General features: G+C 41.9%; 1 protein-coding gene across 1 annotated transcript in view; it reads right to left on the bottom strand.

Annotated features, from left to right (window-relative positions):
* ADGRV1 (adhesion G protein-coupled receptor V1) overlaps positions 1-14,336 on the bottom strand; it is a 236,135-nt gene that overhangs the window by 111,213 nt on the left and 110,586 nt on the right. The window contains exons 76-82 of the mRNA XM_033164758.1: positions 13,204-13,446; positions 11,179-11,586; positions 10,449-10,633; positions 9,778-10,015; positions 8,553-8,692; positions 7,033-7,193; positions 3,943-4,043 (exon numbers count right to left, since the gene is read on the bottom strand). Of these exons, the coding sequence (XP_033020649.1) occupies positions 3,943-4,043; positions 7,033-7,193; positions 8,553-8,692; positions 9,778-10,015; positions 10,449-10,633; positions 11,179-11,586; positions 13,204-13,446 (1,476 nt within the window). The remainder of the gene's footprint in view (positions 1-3,942; positions 4,044-7,032; positions 7,194-8,552; positions 8,693-9,777; positions 10,016-10,448; positions 10,634-11,178; positions 11,587-13,203; positions 13,447-14,336) is intronic.

The following is a 14,336-nucleotide window of genomic DNA, read 5'->3' as shown; positions in this document are numbered from 1 at the left end:
CGTTCCACAGGGCAGGCACCACTACCGAGAAGGCCCTCTGCTTGGTTCCCTGTAACTTCGCTTCTCGCAGTGAGGGAACTGCCAGAAGGCCCTCGGAACAGGACCTCAGTGTTTGGGCTGAACGGTGGGGGTGGAGACGCTCCTTCAGGTATACAGGACCGAGGCCGTATAGGGCTTTAAAGGTTAGCACCCACATGCAATGTGACTTGAAATGCAGCAGTGGAAAACAAACTTGCTGCATTTTGAGCTGCTAATGTGTACACAGCCTCCCTGTTAATTCGTACCTACATATTTGCTGACATTTAAAAAAAAAAAAAAAGCCTGGAAGGTTTAAAGAGAAATATTTCCATTTGCAGAAGCCATACTGAATCTTCCTCAGTAGGCTTGTTCTTCTATGCAAGAATTCTAGATTAAATAATCCTTGTCACCCACTGTAAGGTTGTTCAGCGATTGCTCATGAGTAACCAGCCTGACACCAAGGTTTCTGAAACTAGGTTTCCTTATTATGCAGATATGTACAGTGCAGCAACAAAAGTACATCTAGCTCATCCTTCGGCAGAGTCCGGGAATGGCCCCTTCCGGTTCTTTGCCCAGCATAAAAGCCGCGGGATGCGGAACCCCTGCCTACCCCCTCTGCGTCTTTCCCCCCTACGCAAGTGGGGAGATGGAAGAGGTGCCTCCCCTCCAGCCTCTGCTTGGTGCGCGGGCTCTCCTTCCCTGTCCGAGCCCTGACTCCTACTTCCCGGTCCCATCTCTCCCTCCCCACTAGAGGGATCACTGTCTTCCTGACTGGAGTAAGATGAATTGCTAAGCAGTTGGGGCGGGGGCTCACGATACCAAAAAAGCCCTGGCACTTCCGGCGGCGACGCCATTGCGGGTGGTCGTGGGCTGCTTCGGCTGCGAAGCGCCCAGTCCATCCCGGGGGTTTGGAGCCCCGCTACCGCAAAGCGGGGCTCCGGTGGGGTGCGGGAAGAGCGTCCCGCACCCTGGGCTCCCCGGCTGTGCCCGTTGTGGCTCCGAACCCTTCCCTCGCTCCCCCTGTAAAGGGGGAGTGGGGGTGAAGGGACGACGGAGCCGGGCTATAGGGGACATGCCCCAACCGGGATGTAAATGCGGCGACAAATCCTGTGATGAGCGTCTAAGTTCTACCTGTCTTTAACGATCTGAAAGAACCCGGTGGTTGTGAGTATTTGACTGACTTTTCTATTTTTGGAACGATCCGGGGGGAAGAGTAAAGGGAGCCTGCCTCCCTCCCTTCGGGAGAGAAAGAAAATAACCAGTTTAAGTGACTGCTGCTACAATAATGGATACAAAGTGCTCGGAATTTGAAAACTGAGACTGCTGAGTTTTCCCTTTGGGGATTAAGTGGGGAGAAAATATCTCCATTTAAAGTTTTGGTCTTTACACTCTGGCTTCAGAAAAAATGGCGATGGAAAATTTGGACTGACGTGGGAAACAATTGAAACAAAGGAAGGAAGAGACAGGAACTGAAATTTGACACTCACCCTCCCTTCCAAAATGCTGGACTTTGTATTTGAACTTGTTTTGAACTCTGGTCTAAAGGATGAAGAAATGCTCACTGTCTTGAGGCTGGAACTGCTTAATCGGAAATTGCAAGTCTTGAGTGGGATTATAAATAAAAAGAATCTATTTCCCACAGAGGAGGCTTTTAAAAAGTTTTACACAATGGAAGCAAACCTTGGCAAAGAGCTGGAAGGGGTGCTTGAAGGATGGTCTGAAATGGCTGGGCGACTCCGGGAAAAGGAACCGTTTTCTGGGGGTGGCAGCCCCGGAACGGAAAAATTTATAATATCCAGACCCCGAGGTGGGAGCTCGGGGGCAAGGGACATGGAATTAAGATATCTACAAGAAGTAGAAGTATGGTACAAAGAAGCGGAGGAGCCCAGGAAGGATGCGATGTGTACCCTGAAGCTCGATGCAAGGTCTGCTGTGAATGCTGCCTGGATCTGTGGACATTTGGGAAGAGAAGACAACTGGTGGACTGGTTCTGGCGAAAGACAGAGAAAGACAATGGACAGAGGGGGTGTGGGATGAAGTATTAAATGTAAAACCCAAATGGTCTGTTATGGTATCTGAAATCGGAGAGTGAAGTTTGTTAATTATAAGTTTATTTGGAATAAGCAAGGAGATATTGGATTTTAAGTTAAAAGCAGCATGATAAAGGACAGAAGAAATAAGTTTAGTTCTTATAAGAATATTCTGCTAAGATTTATGTTATAATAGGATGATTAAGAGAATTGTGTTATTTTTAATTGAAGTTAAAAAAAATTTATAGAGAAAAGTTGTTAAGAAAGTAAAATATGGATTTAAAACCGAAGGTGAAAAGGCGGGGGAAGTCAAACGTCAAGATTCAGAAATAGAATTTTTTTTTTGTAAGGTATACAAACAAGAAGAAGAATCCTGGCATTGTGTGTATTTGTATTTGTTTTGTATTTGTAGGTGTGGATCTGGGTATGTGTTGTATTATGAAAATGTTAATAAATTCTTCATAAAAACAAAAACAAAAAAGCCCTGGCAACTCCTTGCCTTGAAGTGAGGGCAGCCCCCTGACACCCACTTTACCCAACAGAGAAATTAAATTGATACACCTGTAAATCCACCCCCACTTCAAATCCTTTTCTCTTTTTTTGGAGGGGGGGGTTGTTATGTTAACTACCTCATAATAGTATGGTACAGAGGCGAATTTTAGGAGTAAGTTGTATATTTTTGCTAAAAGATCAGCACTTTTTCAAGCGGAGGGGGAGTCCTCCATTATCTACCTTTCCATTGGAGGCTGGCTTTCCCATCACATTACATTGCATTAGCATTAGAAGGGATTCTATGTGCATTCTTGTACTTAATTTCCCTTTTCAAATTCAATGGCATAGCTGCTCAAACATAAGATACAGTTTTCTATACCAATAGCTGCTGTCAGTTGATTGGGGCTTCATATCTCTAGTGATGTAGCCGTGGTGTTCATAGATCACTGGACGTCTGTGGTAGATCACTGGCTCCCCCCAAAGAAACTCAGCAACTTTGGCTCCCCTAAAAAAAGCTCTACATCTTTGCCCTGAAGCCCCCAAAACAGGGCTTTCCTTCCTAAAAATAGCTCAAGAACCTTGACCTGAACCTCCCAAAAGGGGGTAGATCACTGCCGGTTTTTAACTGTGAGTAGATCGCAGTCTCTTAGAAGTTGGCCACCCCTGTTTTATACCATTCATCCAGAGCTAAGTATACAGACCACTTTACTTATCTGAGTTGTACATAATTAGCTTCTATGTCCATTCCAATAAGCCAACTCTCATATGCCTGCCTACAGGAATACAACTAAGGGGGTGGGCATGAGTTTTCCAGCTGCTCAAATAACTGAGAAGCTCAGCTGGCTTCGATCCTTCATCCCTTCTGCTGTGTCCTCAGATCATTTTTCGTGATGCTCTTTGTTCTTTGCCCATATCAAAATCCTTGTGCTCAGAATGGAGTGCCATATTTAAGGCACCAGATAACCCCTTTTAGAAAGACAGTTATCCCCCATGTTTTAGGTGTTGTAAGCTGTTCTGGGGATTGCAGAAACGGATATACAGTAAAGCAAAAATAGTCACAACATTGTTGTGAGGGAGAATGTTCCAAAAAAAATTCCCTTCAAAAGGAATCTGAATCTTAGCTATTCCCATGAACCCCACATTTTTATAGCATTCTAAAAAGCAAAATAACTGTTGTGTGCAATAAAGAGATTCATGATTCTACACAATTGCAACAAATAAACAGTACTCTAGAATCTGCTTGCACCCTGGCAAAACCACCTAGTAGGGGTGCCTTTGACCATACATAGGGTGCCTTTCCCCTCACACAAGAAACAGTCAGATTCAACATATGTGGAAACAGGAAGCAGGGACTCAGGATAAATGCGAGCTCTTGATTGTCTTATATTCAGCATGTTCCTACCTGAGTACCCAGGCAGGCAACCATCATATGAGTAAGGAGTTTAGCTGCAAACATTGAAGACCTGGTACAAAACAGGTGTGAACAAATAGCCAAGATCAAACCTGTTTGAACAAAAGAAAAGCATGGGTTATACTAAGATTGTTATTTCGCAATAGGCCAAATTATAAAGTAGTCACAGAACTATGAAATATGCAAGAACCTCAATCTACCGTATATTTAATTTAGACCATTTCATAAGACCCATTTCAAAGTTACTGCATCACTGCTTACAACTCCAGGCCAGCCTTTCATCTCTCCTGCTTCTGAGATATTTTCACAGTCTTTACCTTTTCCTGGAGAGTCACAGATACCTTATGGGAATTCTCAGTGCTAGAATGTATTCATGCACAAACAATGACTATTTCAATAAAGCACCTTTATGCAGCACACAAATGCAATAGGATAGGGTTGTCATACAGCCTCTTTTCCCCAAACAGATCCTCTTTTTCAGGGATAAATTTTCAGTCTGGGTGGATTTTTTTTGAATTTTTCAAATTTTTGAATTTTGCAAACAGAGCCAGGAAGTGTGCATATGAGTATCACTCTTCACTTTTTCCTATCTCTATGGACGCACCTGCTGCTCTCTGTACAAAGACTTGCTTTGCAAGCAAAGCCAGGAACCATGCATGCAAGGATCACTCTTAACCTTTTCCTATCCCTATGGTGCACCCACATGGTGGATGTTGGGATTGGGCTCATCATGTAAAGGCAGATTGAACAGCTGCTACCTAGACCTCTCCGAGCTGTTTGCCATACTGATGCCCAGTAAGCTGCCCATGAGCAGGCAGGAAAGACTCCCTGAGGGGGTCTCTGCTGGCATCTCCCTTAGCAGGTCTCTCTCTCTCTCTCTCTCTCTCTCTCTCTCCCTCCCTCCCTCTCTTAATGCCAGGATCCCCACTCCAAACTAGTGCATTGATTGGTTGACTCTATTTTGCAATATTAGAAAGACCTAAGAAAAGAAAGAGAGCTTGCTGGTAAAGAGTGTTATGTATTCAGTGGTCTGTGTTTGCCTGAGTATGGACTAAGGATTATGAGCTCCTGTGTTCTGATTCAATACATGATGTCCAATCACAGAACATTTCAGGATTTGGGCCTCTGCCATTGGCCCTTGAACTCCGAGTCATGATTTGCAGCTTAGAAGAGTAGACAGACAATCACGTTGGGAATGGGAGTGGCCCAGCCTTCCAGGAATGTATATAAGCAGTTGCTTTGCCCGTTTCCTAGTTATGTAGTTCAAGAAAGGTTCCTGCTGTTATCACTGCATCTTGCCTCATGGGAACCTACCTACACTTCAAAGAGGATCCCCCCAAGCTCTCTCAGTTCTAATTAAAAGTTCTTTGTCTAAGACCAATGGGCTATTGGATAGCTAGTGCGGAGACTAACCAAATCACATTGGGTACTTCTAAACACAATTCTTGAATGTAAGTTAAAATACGCAGCTCTCATGTAAGGTCAGGGAAAGGCCACCTTCCCCGTGTGTGTGTGTGTGTGTGTTCTGATTTATACATCTTGAAATCTTAGCAGACTGAAGAACCTAGCAAAGGAAGTGCTGGGAGTTGGGGTGGGGGAAATGGCTGAAGCACCTGGCACCCCATTTCCCCCCTAAAAGCTTTGCTCCTTTCCTTTGATCACCATACTGCTTGGATCTTCATATTGTATTTTGTTTTTGTAATCATACAACCTTTAAAAGACACATGAAGGCAACCCTATATAGAAAAGTTTTTAAATGCTTAATGTTTTATTATGTTTTTATGTATGTCGGAAACTGCCCAGAGTGGCTGGGAGAACCGATTCAGATGGGTGGGGTACAAATAATATAATTATTATTTTTGCTGCTGCTGCTGTTATGCTCCTATCTTCATCCGAGAAATGTTGGAGGGTATATGGTATGTGCGTTGGTGGTGATGGAAGGCGAGGGGGCTCCATGTCCTCTTTTTTGCTCTTCAAAATATGGCAACCCTATTTAAACAGGACAAACTGCTGGGCTGGATAAGATTTGGTGTCTAGGAGTATATGAATTTCAGCCAATGGATTTTACTCTGCATTTTCATTTTGGGCCTGCTACATCTGTAGGGTTACACTTAGAAATATTAGGCTGGTCACTAAAATATAAGGTCTTGGATCCAGAGTTGTGAACTGGATGCTCCCATAGGCAGAAGTCAGGAGGGGGAGGGAAAAGCCATTTCTGCCCATTCCTCTTCCACCCTGCAGCCTCCTGTGCTCCCAAAATCTGCTCCGGGTAATCAGAACTGGAGAGAAGAGCTGCTGGGGGAGGGGGGATAAATGAAAATTGCAAACGTCTCTGCTGGACCTGGCTCTTTCTGCAAAGAAAAGCATCCCTACTGCCCACTGAACAGCAGGACAGAATCCAACCTATTGTCTGAAGAAGCCCTCTATGCCTAGAAGTCAAAAGATGAAGCTTTGGCCTACTTGGCACAACTGTAGAATCATTTTACCAAAGTGTGATTCCCTTTGATTTCACTCAAACAGTATGATTCTACGCATGTCTACTCAAAAGTAAGCCTACTCCCTTTGTAAAGTGTATATAGGATTGCAGCCTAAAGGTTGCTAGTTCCTGTTAACTAGAAGAATCCAAGATTTATTTTTACCCTTTGGTTCAAAGTTCAAGAGAGCAGGAACTCTGGGGTTCTTATATTTGGGTATGTCCTCCTTTAGAGTTTGATTATAGGTTATAGCTTATTTTGTCTTGGATCCAAAAGAATCACATAGCTAGTTTCATGTGCCCAAGGGAGGTTTGGACTTGTATGACTTAGTCCTTCATGCTGCACCAACAAATCTCTTTTTCAAAACTGAGGGGAGTTCCAAAAGCCATTTGTGATAAGGCATTGAGGTCTGGGATTCCAGGGGCAGCGGGGCGGGGAGAATCAAAAATTCCACTGTGTGTGCTGAAGCAGCTCTTTGGATCATGGCCTATGTGCTTTCTGCTATTCAGTCCATTCCAGAAACAATATTTTTTACATACACATTATTTGCTTTAAAACAATCAGCACACAATTCATAAACATAAAAATAATAATGTTGTCAACTGACCAGAAATGCAGATGAAACCAGATGAAAAGAAAGCTTCGTTGTAAGAAGACAAGCTGTCTGTTTGTGCATAGGCTGCGTAAATAGACATGTGCGAACAGGAGCATTCCACGTAATCTGAAGAATCATCTATCACTTTGCAGAACTGACTGTCAGACAACCAGCTACGGAGGAAACAAAGGTCAATGATGTTAATTCACTAGTCTTTAGTCTGGAAATCAATAATCATAATACAAACATGAGCAAAACGTGGAATATTTTGAGTTGTGTGCACAGGAATGGCTCCATCACATGGATAACATACTTTTCCAACTCGTCCCAAGTAAGAGTTAATGCACCTATTACATGTGCCAAGGGGAAATACTTTCTGTGGTAATGAGTGACTGAGAATGCAGGATATCAATGCAAAATTTGTTGGAAGAAGAAGAAGAGTTTGGATTTGATATCCCGCTTTTCACTACCCGAAGGAGTCTCAAAGCGGCTAACATTCTCCTTTCCCTTCCTCCCCCACAACAAACACTCTGTGAGGTGAGTGGGGCTGAGAGACTTCAGAGAAGTGTGACTAGCCCAAGGTCACCCAGCAGCTGCATGTGGAGGAGTGGAGACACGAACCCGGTTCCCCAGATTACGAGTCTACCGCTCTTAACCATTACACCACACTGGCTCCCTTTGAATGCCAGTTGCTGGGAATCACAAGCAATCAGGTCCTGCTTTCCAGCTTCCTGTTGCAGGCACAGTGAGAACAGAATGCTATACTAGATGGCCTGATCCGGTAAGGTCTTTATTTATTCTTAAAAGAAAGGATAGAATTTGAACAGGTTAATGTCTAACCTCACAGGGCAGGGGGCAGCGGGTTAGATTCTGGTGGCAAATTCTTGGATTTGATGATTTTGGAGAACTTGTCAGACAAGAAAAAGTCTACAAAATGTAGCTGATATGAGGCCTGGCAAATTAACTCAAGCAGATGAAGTAAATATGTGTTGATATGCCAAAGAGACTGCAAGCTCTGGTGTGCTATCACTGATACCATGCCAAGCCTAAGCAGGTCCAGGCTGAGGCCTGGCATAATGATCCAGGATGGCATACTTGGTCTTTCTCCAAGTCTAGAAAAGTCCTCCCAGGGGTACTCTCTTACCCCATAGAATAGGGTAGGGTTCATTGTAAATTTAATGACAATTATTATTGTGCTTCTCTCTCACTGCAGCAGTGCCAAATTAGCCCTTACTTGGCACACCAACACAGATCAGTGATGCTTTCTACAAACGTTTGCAGACCACGTTTGTTCCTAGAGCATTGAAGATATTCTGGTCCCAAATAATCTAAATCTGAATAGTAATTTTGACTATTTAAAAGTATTAGCCCCAACACAAAGCAAGTGGGAAATTTTTTTTATGAAGAATTTTGCTTTTAAATAGACTATTACATTTTTATGCTTCCCTGAGATATAAATGAGTATATATCATTTTTAGGTTGCCTTTCCCGGCAGAAGTCTTCTCAGTGCAGTCAAGAATGATAAAATATACCTTTCAGCAGCCTGATTCCAGAGGAGACATAAAGACTTGTGTGGAACAATTCTGCTGTCTGTAGAATAAATCCGATAGGTGACCTCATTGTTATCTTTCAGTAGAAGAGGACTCTGACTCTTCAAACTCATCGAAAAAATCTGAAATGGGCAAAGTGGAGATTTATTTCTCACTCACAGAACCCTCATTTGTACACTAAATATGCAAAGCTAGACCTCTAGTCCAAGGCAGCAGTTTTGTCAAGGTCTTAGACTTAGGGTAAGGTCTTTCCCATCTAAACCACCTCAGACACTTTACCTGAAGCTGCTGGGCACCATACCTGGGACCTCATAATGCGTAAGTATATGCTCAGCTACTGACATACTTGGTACTTCCTCTACTTTCTAAGGGAGAGAAGCCCAAACTCCACCTCAGTCGTATGACAGGAGAATATGAATATGGACTCCAAGGTTACTAGGCTTAAACCGCGGAGCCAGTGTCCATAACACCGCCAGCTAAGTTAATCTTCAAACCACGTGTACATAAATAAAGCATATATAAATCAAACAAACAGTTCAATTCCCTCCCCCAAATATTTTAATTATTTTTTTAGCATAAAAAAAATATTTACATAACATTTGCAATGGGTTTGTCACTTTACACAGGGTTGGCTACATTAAGACCTCTCCAGAAAGTTGTGTGAGCTGTGGGAGGGGGTATAAGTCTTACTGTTTGTAGATAAAGTCAAAGAATGGGCGCCATGAAACACAGAACCAGTCTTTTTGTGTGTGTTGCCCCTTGCAAACTTGGTATGGTGAGATAGTTTTTCTGATAGGGCTACCTGCCAAACTCTATCTAGCCACGTGTCATGTGAAGGCCAAACATACAGGCCAATTATTGTTTATATATCCGGTACATTTATGTTCAAAAAGCCCCTGCTCTAAAATAAGGCTGTTAGGCTATACAAACATATCGCTAAAGACAAAAAGGAACAACCATAGTCTCTGTGTTTATTCTGCTCCAGATAACCGTTAATATGGTTGCTCTTCCAGATAGTAACTATATTAAGCACTTTTTAAAACCAAACAAACACATGTCTAAATTTAAAAGCAAGGAGCAACTAATGTTATAGCAGCAGTACAACTAAGAGCATGTGGACCTGATCAATGCTTGGGTGGGAGATTCCTGGCAGCACCATATTTGAACTTTGAACTTTTTAGAGACAATTAAAAAAAACACACCATACCTTATTTTTTAGGGCAGTTCCTTTATCACCCATTATAAACCATTGCTGGCTACTATACTCAGTGACTTGAATGAACCTACAATTTTCATTTTCAGAATGAGAAACTTCCAACAAATGTTCAGGAACTCTGATGAAGTCGCCATCTTTTCCATCAAATCTGTGCCCATTGATTTGCTGTGGATACCAGTGATGGGCCATTATGACAATGTAAGGGCAATGGTCAAGGATGGTTTTGCCTCTGTTAAAACAGAAAAGGAGCAACACGCTCAAGAAATGGAAAAGCCATTTGCTACCTGTGAAAGAAACATGTGCTGGATAATGCTTGTCTTAATGCTTTTATTAGCCTATTATTGGCCTATTAACTGGATCTGTTTCATATATTATTAATTACTAATATGTCTCCAAGCATTAATGCAGATGTTTTGATAATATGACAGAAAAAGAGCTGCATTTTGGCATATGATCAATCCATCATATCAATCCATTTGAATAAAACAATCATGTGTTGTTTATTACATAGAATGCCAGATTTTTTAAAGTGCTTACTCTGCTCACTTCACATATTAAGATCTCTAGTTCCACAGGGCTATTATGCATAGACAGAATTCCAAGTGGACATCAACATCCAATTCAATTTCAGAAATATTCCTGGCTCATGTGGAAAGACTTACCGTTCACCCTGTGATCCACACAATACTCCAATAGGAAGAGAAAAGGCAAATTTCTCAGTAACATCAGCAAGGAAGCTGTAGCCTCGAGTATCCTTGCGTTTTGGGTTAATAAGTGCACAGAGGATCTCATACAAGAGACTTCGGTTTTTATCAGTGAGTGCCTGCTTTTCCCCTTCAGATATTATCTTGGGAACAAAAAATTGGTCAAAGAATAAAAATTATTCCATGTGTACAGGTAGCAATCACACTTTCCTTCCATACCCAAACTAGTTTATTAGAATTAAAATTTTCCAAGAAAAAGCCAACTAATGCTCTTATCCTAAAGACATTATTTGGAGGTGAACCCCACTGATTACAATTGAGTTTTCCCCCTATATAAGGGTCATGACCTTAAGTTCCCTCAAGTGGCCAATGCAAATTCCCTTACAGGCTCGAATACTGACTCTATCACAGAATACAGTATTGCCCATCCCAACTTACTATCTAAGTTCGGCATTTGAACCAACAGCTTTCATATAAGAAGCAGGCTGTCAAATACTTTCCTAGTAATGTTCTTGTTACAAAAGACTCATATCAGTTCTGTTTTTCAGAATCAAAGCAACATTTCCCCCCACAGAGCCATGGCTGCTGTTCATCATTTTGCTCAGCTTACATCCCCCAAGGAGTTGTTGCATCCATGCCAAAATCTAGGGCCCATTCATCATGGCCAAAGGAACATTTGCATATGTACCTTATCAATGATGTGCATCACTGCAGCAAGCTGCTCTTCTGTACTTTCTGTGACCACTTTGATGTTTAAATACTGGAGGACTCTGTTCAAAATTATGTCATCAAGTGGTTGGGACAACTGATCAGCCAGACCCCAGACTGCTTGAGAGTTTGTATCAGACACAATGGTGATGTTGGCAATACCATAGATGTCATCAACTCTGGCACCACCAGTAGGATTGAAAAGCACAGCCTGGAAACGTTTAGGAAACGGATTTAAGGATCCAGTATCTGGAGTGAGTGTTATATCCAGAACAGCATCTCTCTGCCCAGATGCAAAGGACAATGTTCCTTCAGATCTGGCAAAATCTTGACCGGAAATGGCTGGTGATATCATTATGCGGCCAAGAGCTTCAGGTCTCATCAGCTCCTTGAAAAAAAAAAAAAGCTCTAGGTAAGGATTAAGCAATACTGTGCAAAGCCAGGTTTGCTTCAAATTATGAACATTTTAAAATGCATTTTTCGTGGGTTTTTTTTATCTTGACTTCAAATAAAATTAATCAGGACGAAGCTGGAAAATGTGTTTGGCAAAGTATTTATAACAAAGTGCTAGGTTTGAGGCTGGCTAGTCAATGATGTATCATGTTCCGCTATGTTGTAAAATACATCTTTCTGAACTGTGTGGTCTGCATCAGGAGAAGAAAGGACCAGAACACAAGCAAGATTTGATTGATGAGCTTGGCACAGAAATGAAGCATCAATACTCCACCAGCGTATGGGGGCAACTGTTGCCACTGCTCTTAATGACGATTAACAAAGTACATTTCCCGGTCAACTAAAAATTGTAATAGTTCAGCCATGCTGGATAAAAGTCAGTTTAAACCAGTTCCAAACAGAACTGCCTATTCTTCCTTAAGTAAACCAGTGCAGTTACTTACGAGAACTGACATGTTAGAGAACAGTCGTTGCCTCTGTCAGTTACTGGCAGAAACAACTGTTTATTTGCCCCTTCCAGATGGCTCAGTGAGACCAGCAAGAATGAAGGAAGTAGGGAGTGATTTTTTTTAATAATAATAATAATAATAATAATAATAATAACCACCTAAAACTATTTGCAAGAAAAGGAAATATGCAAACGCTGAGAACGGGATAAGGATCTCAAGGCAAATTCCTTGTTCTTCCTGCCTCCTACTTGACTTCCTTTCCCTAATCTCCTTCATGCTTTGGCAATTTGCCATGCATGCTTGTTAAGACCATGGAGGTTGCAGAGTGTGATCTAAATGAGGCAAATGATCATCTACCTGTAATTTTCATAGCTTGATTCTTATGCATTAGTGTCATAACATTGTGAAAATGCCGTTTCTCCTAGCATGCACACAGTTGTATACAGTAATATAGTATCTCCAGAAAACACACACAGCGACAAAGCAAGTGTGCAAAAGTAACTCAAGGACACTTAATAAACAAAGCAGAACATTTGAAACTATGTTGCACTGAATCAGACCACCATTCTATAGGTTGGTATCAAACTCATTCTCTGAATGGTAAACCTGATGGTAGCCAAAATGCTCCCATTCAAAATCAAGAGAGTTGCTACAACTTAGCTCAGTGAGACACAGGTCACAATTTACTCTTGCAAGAGTCAGCATAGCATAGCTGATGAAGTATGGGATTTAGACTAGGGAGACCTCAGCTCAAGCCCCAGCTTAGCAACGAAGGTCCTGGATGATGTGCAATAGTCGCTATCTCACCATCCAATAATAAGAGGAAGAAACCCAGGGCTTTTTCCAGTTGGAACTAGTGGAACTCAGTTCCGGCACCTCTCAGGTGGACGCCATTGCCATTTATAAGAGAACGAGGGTTGTGTTCATGGTGAGTTCTGGCACCTCTTTTTCTAGGAAAATAGCCCTGAAGAAATCCATGCTGCAGCATGCTATTGCTGTAATTTGTATTGCAGAACTCTTGAAAAAACCAAACACCTGCTAACTTTTTTCTTTGCATTAGAGAAGAAATGAAGATAGTATATGCATTCATGCATTAGTCCTACCTGAGTACTGTAGCCAACTGAGATGGGAAGTGCTGTGCTAGAATCTCTAATCACCTGAAGACTAATTAAAGTGGTCTTCTTATGGGCCACAGCCAGACGGGACCCCACAGCAAAGTAGATCAGACCCCGAGGAGAGTCACTTTCTGGGACTATTATGTAGGCAAATCTGGCACTGTTGTTCAGTTCTGCTCCTGCACCCACTTCGTAGAGCTCCACGAAAAAATAGGTTTCAAATTCAGGTTCCTGAAAATCAAAAGGATACTCAGAACTCTGTAAATACTGATGCCAAAAGGAACATCATTAAATGTGCTTTTGAACTGTGTCTTGCTCTATTAGAGAATACATTTGTATATCATGCATTTCAAATCAAGGGATCAGCTCCGCAAAGATTTCTGAGACAGGCTGGTCCTGAAAACAGTTTGCGTGAATATGTCTGTCATCTTTTATACAGCAGCTCTTTGGAATCTGAGGCCACTGTTTCCAGGATCTCCTGTGCCTCTCTCATCTAAGCCATTCATATCACACATTGGCATGAGAGTCATTGCAGTTAGCATCCCAAGCCTGGGAAAGTAAACGAGCCCCTCCTTTGAAACAATCGTAACAAGCACTACTTTTATGTCCTTTCATCCTTGGCTTCAAAGTATGATTCTCTCCAAGGTTTAAATATGCACTTAAAAGAAAATGGCATGAAACATCCCCCAAATGTTGCAATTTTCAATATGAAATGGATTTTAAGGCACTTGTACATGAAAGTGCATGTAAAAAAAAAATTCTGATGACAAATATTCTCTACTACATATTGATATTTGAAAGCATTTCAGCTCCCTAGAAATCTATGAAAGCACGGCTTTGGAGGACACATTTGATATGCAATCTTTATCTCTCCCCCAAATTGCAGTCAAATGATCTCTGATTTTTCAGCAAAAAATGTTTCAAGTCCACAATTCCACTTTAAATCATGAGCTAAATAAGTAGCCTTTATTACTCCCAGCACAAATAGGCAGACTGTGAGCAGTAAGGCAGCAGTACTCAGAGAGAAATCAAGGAAGAAGGACTTGCAAAGATCTTACTTTTTGGAGCGTAGCTTGGATGTCTTTGAGCGTTAAGTTCTAAGACTTCAATAGAGAATGAAA

Source organism: Lacerta agilis, chromosome 11 (genome assembly GCF_009819535.1).
Source record: "Lacerta agilis isolate rLacAgi1 chromosome 11, rLacAgi1.pri, whole genome shotgun sequence".
Taxonomy (NCBI): Eukaryota; Metazoa; Chordata; class Lepidosauria; order Squamata; family Lacertidae; genus Lacerta; species Lacerta agilis.
This window is presented reverse-complemented; position numbering and strand designations above follow the sequence as displayed.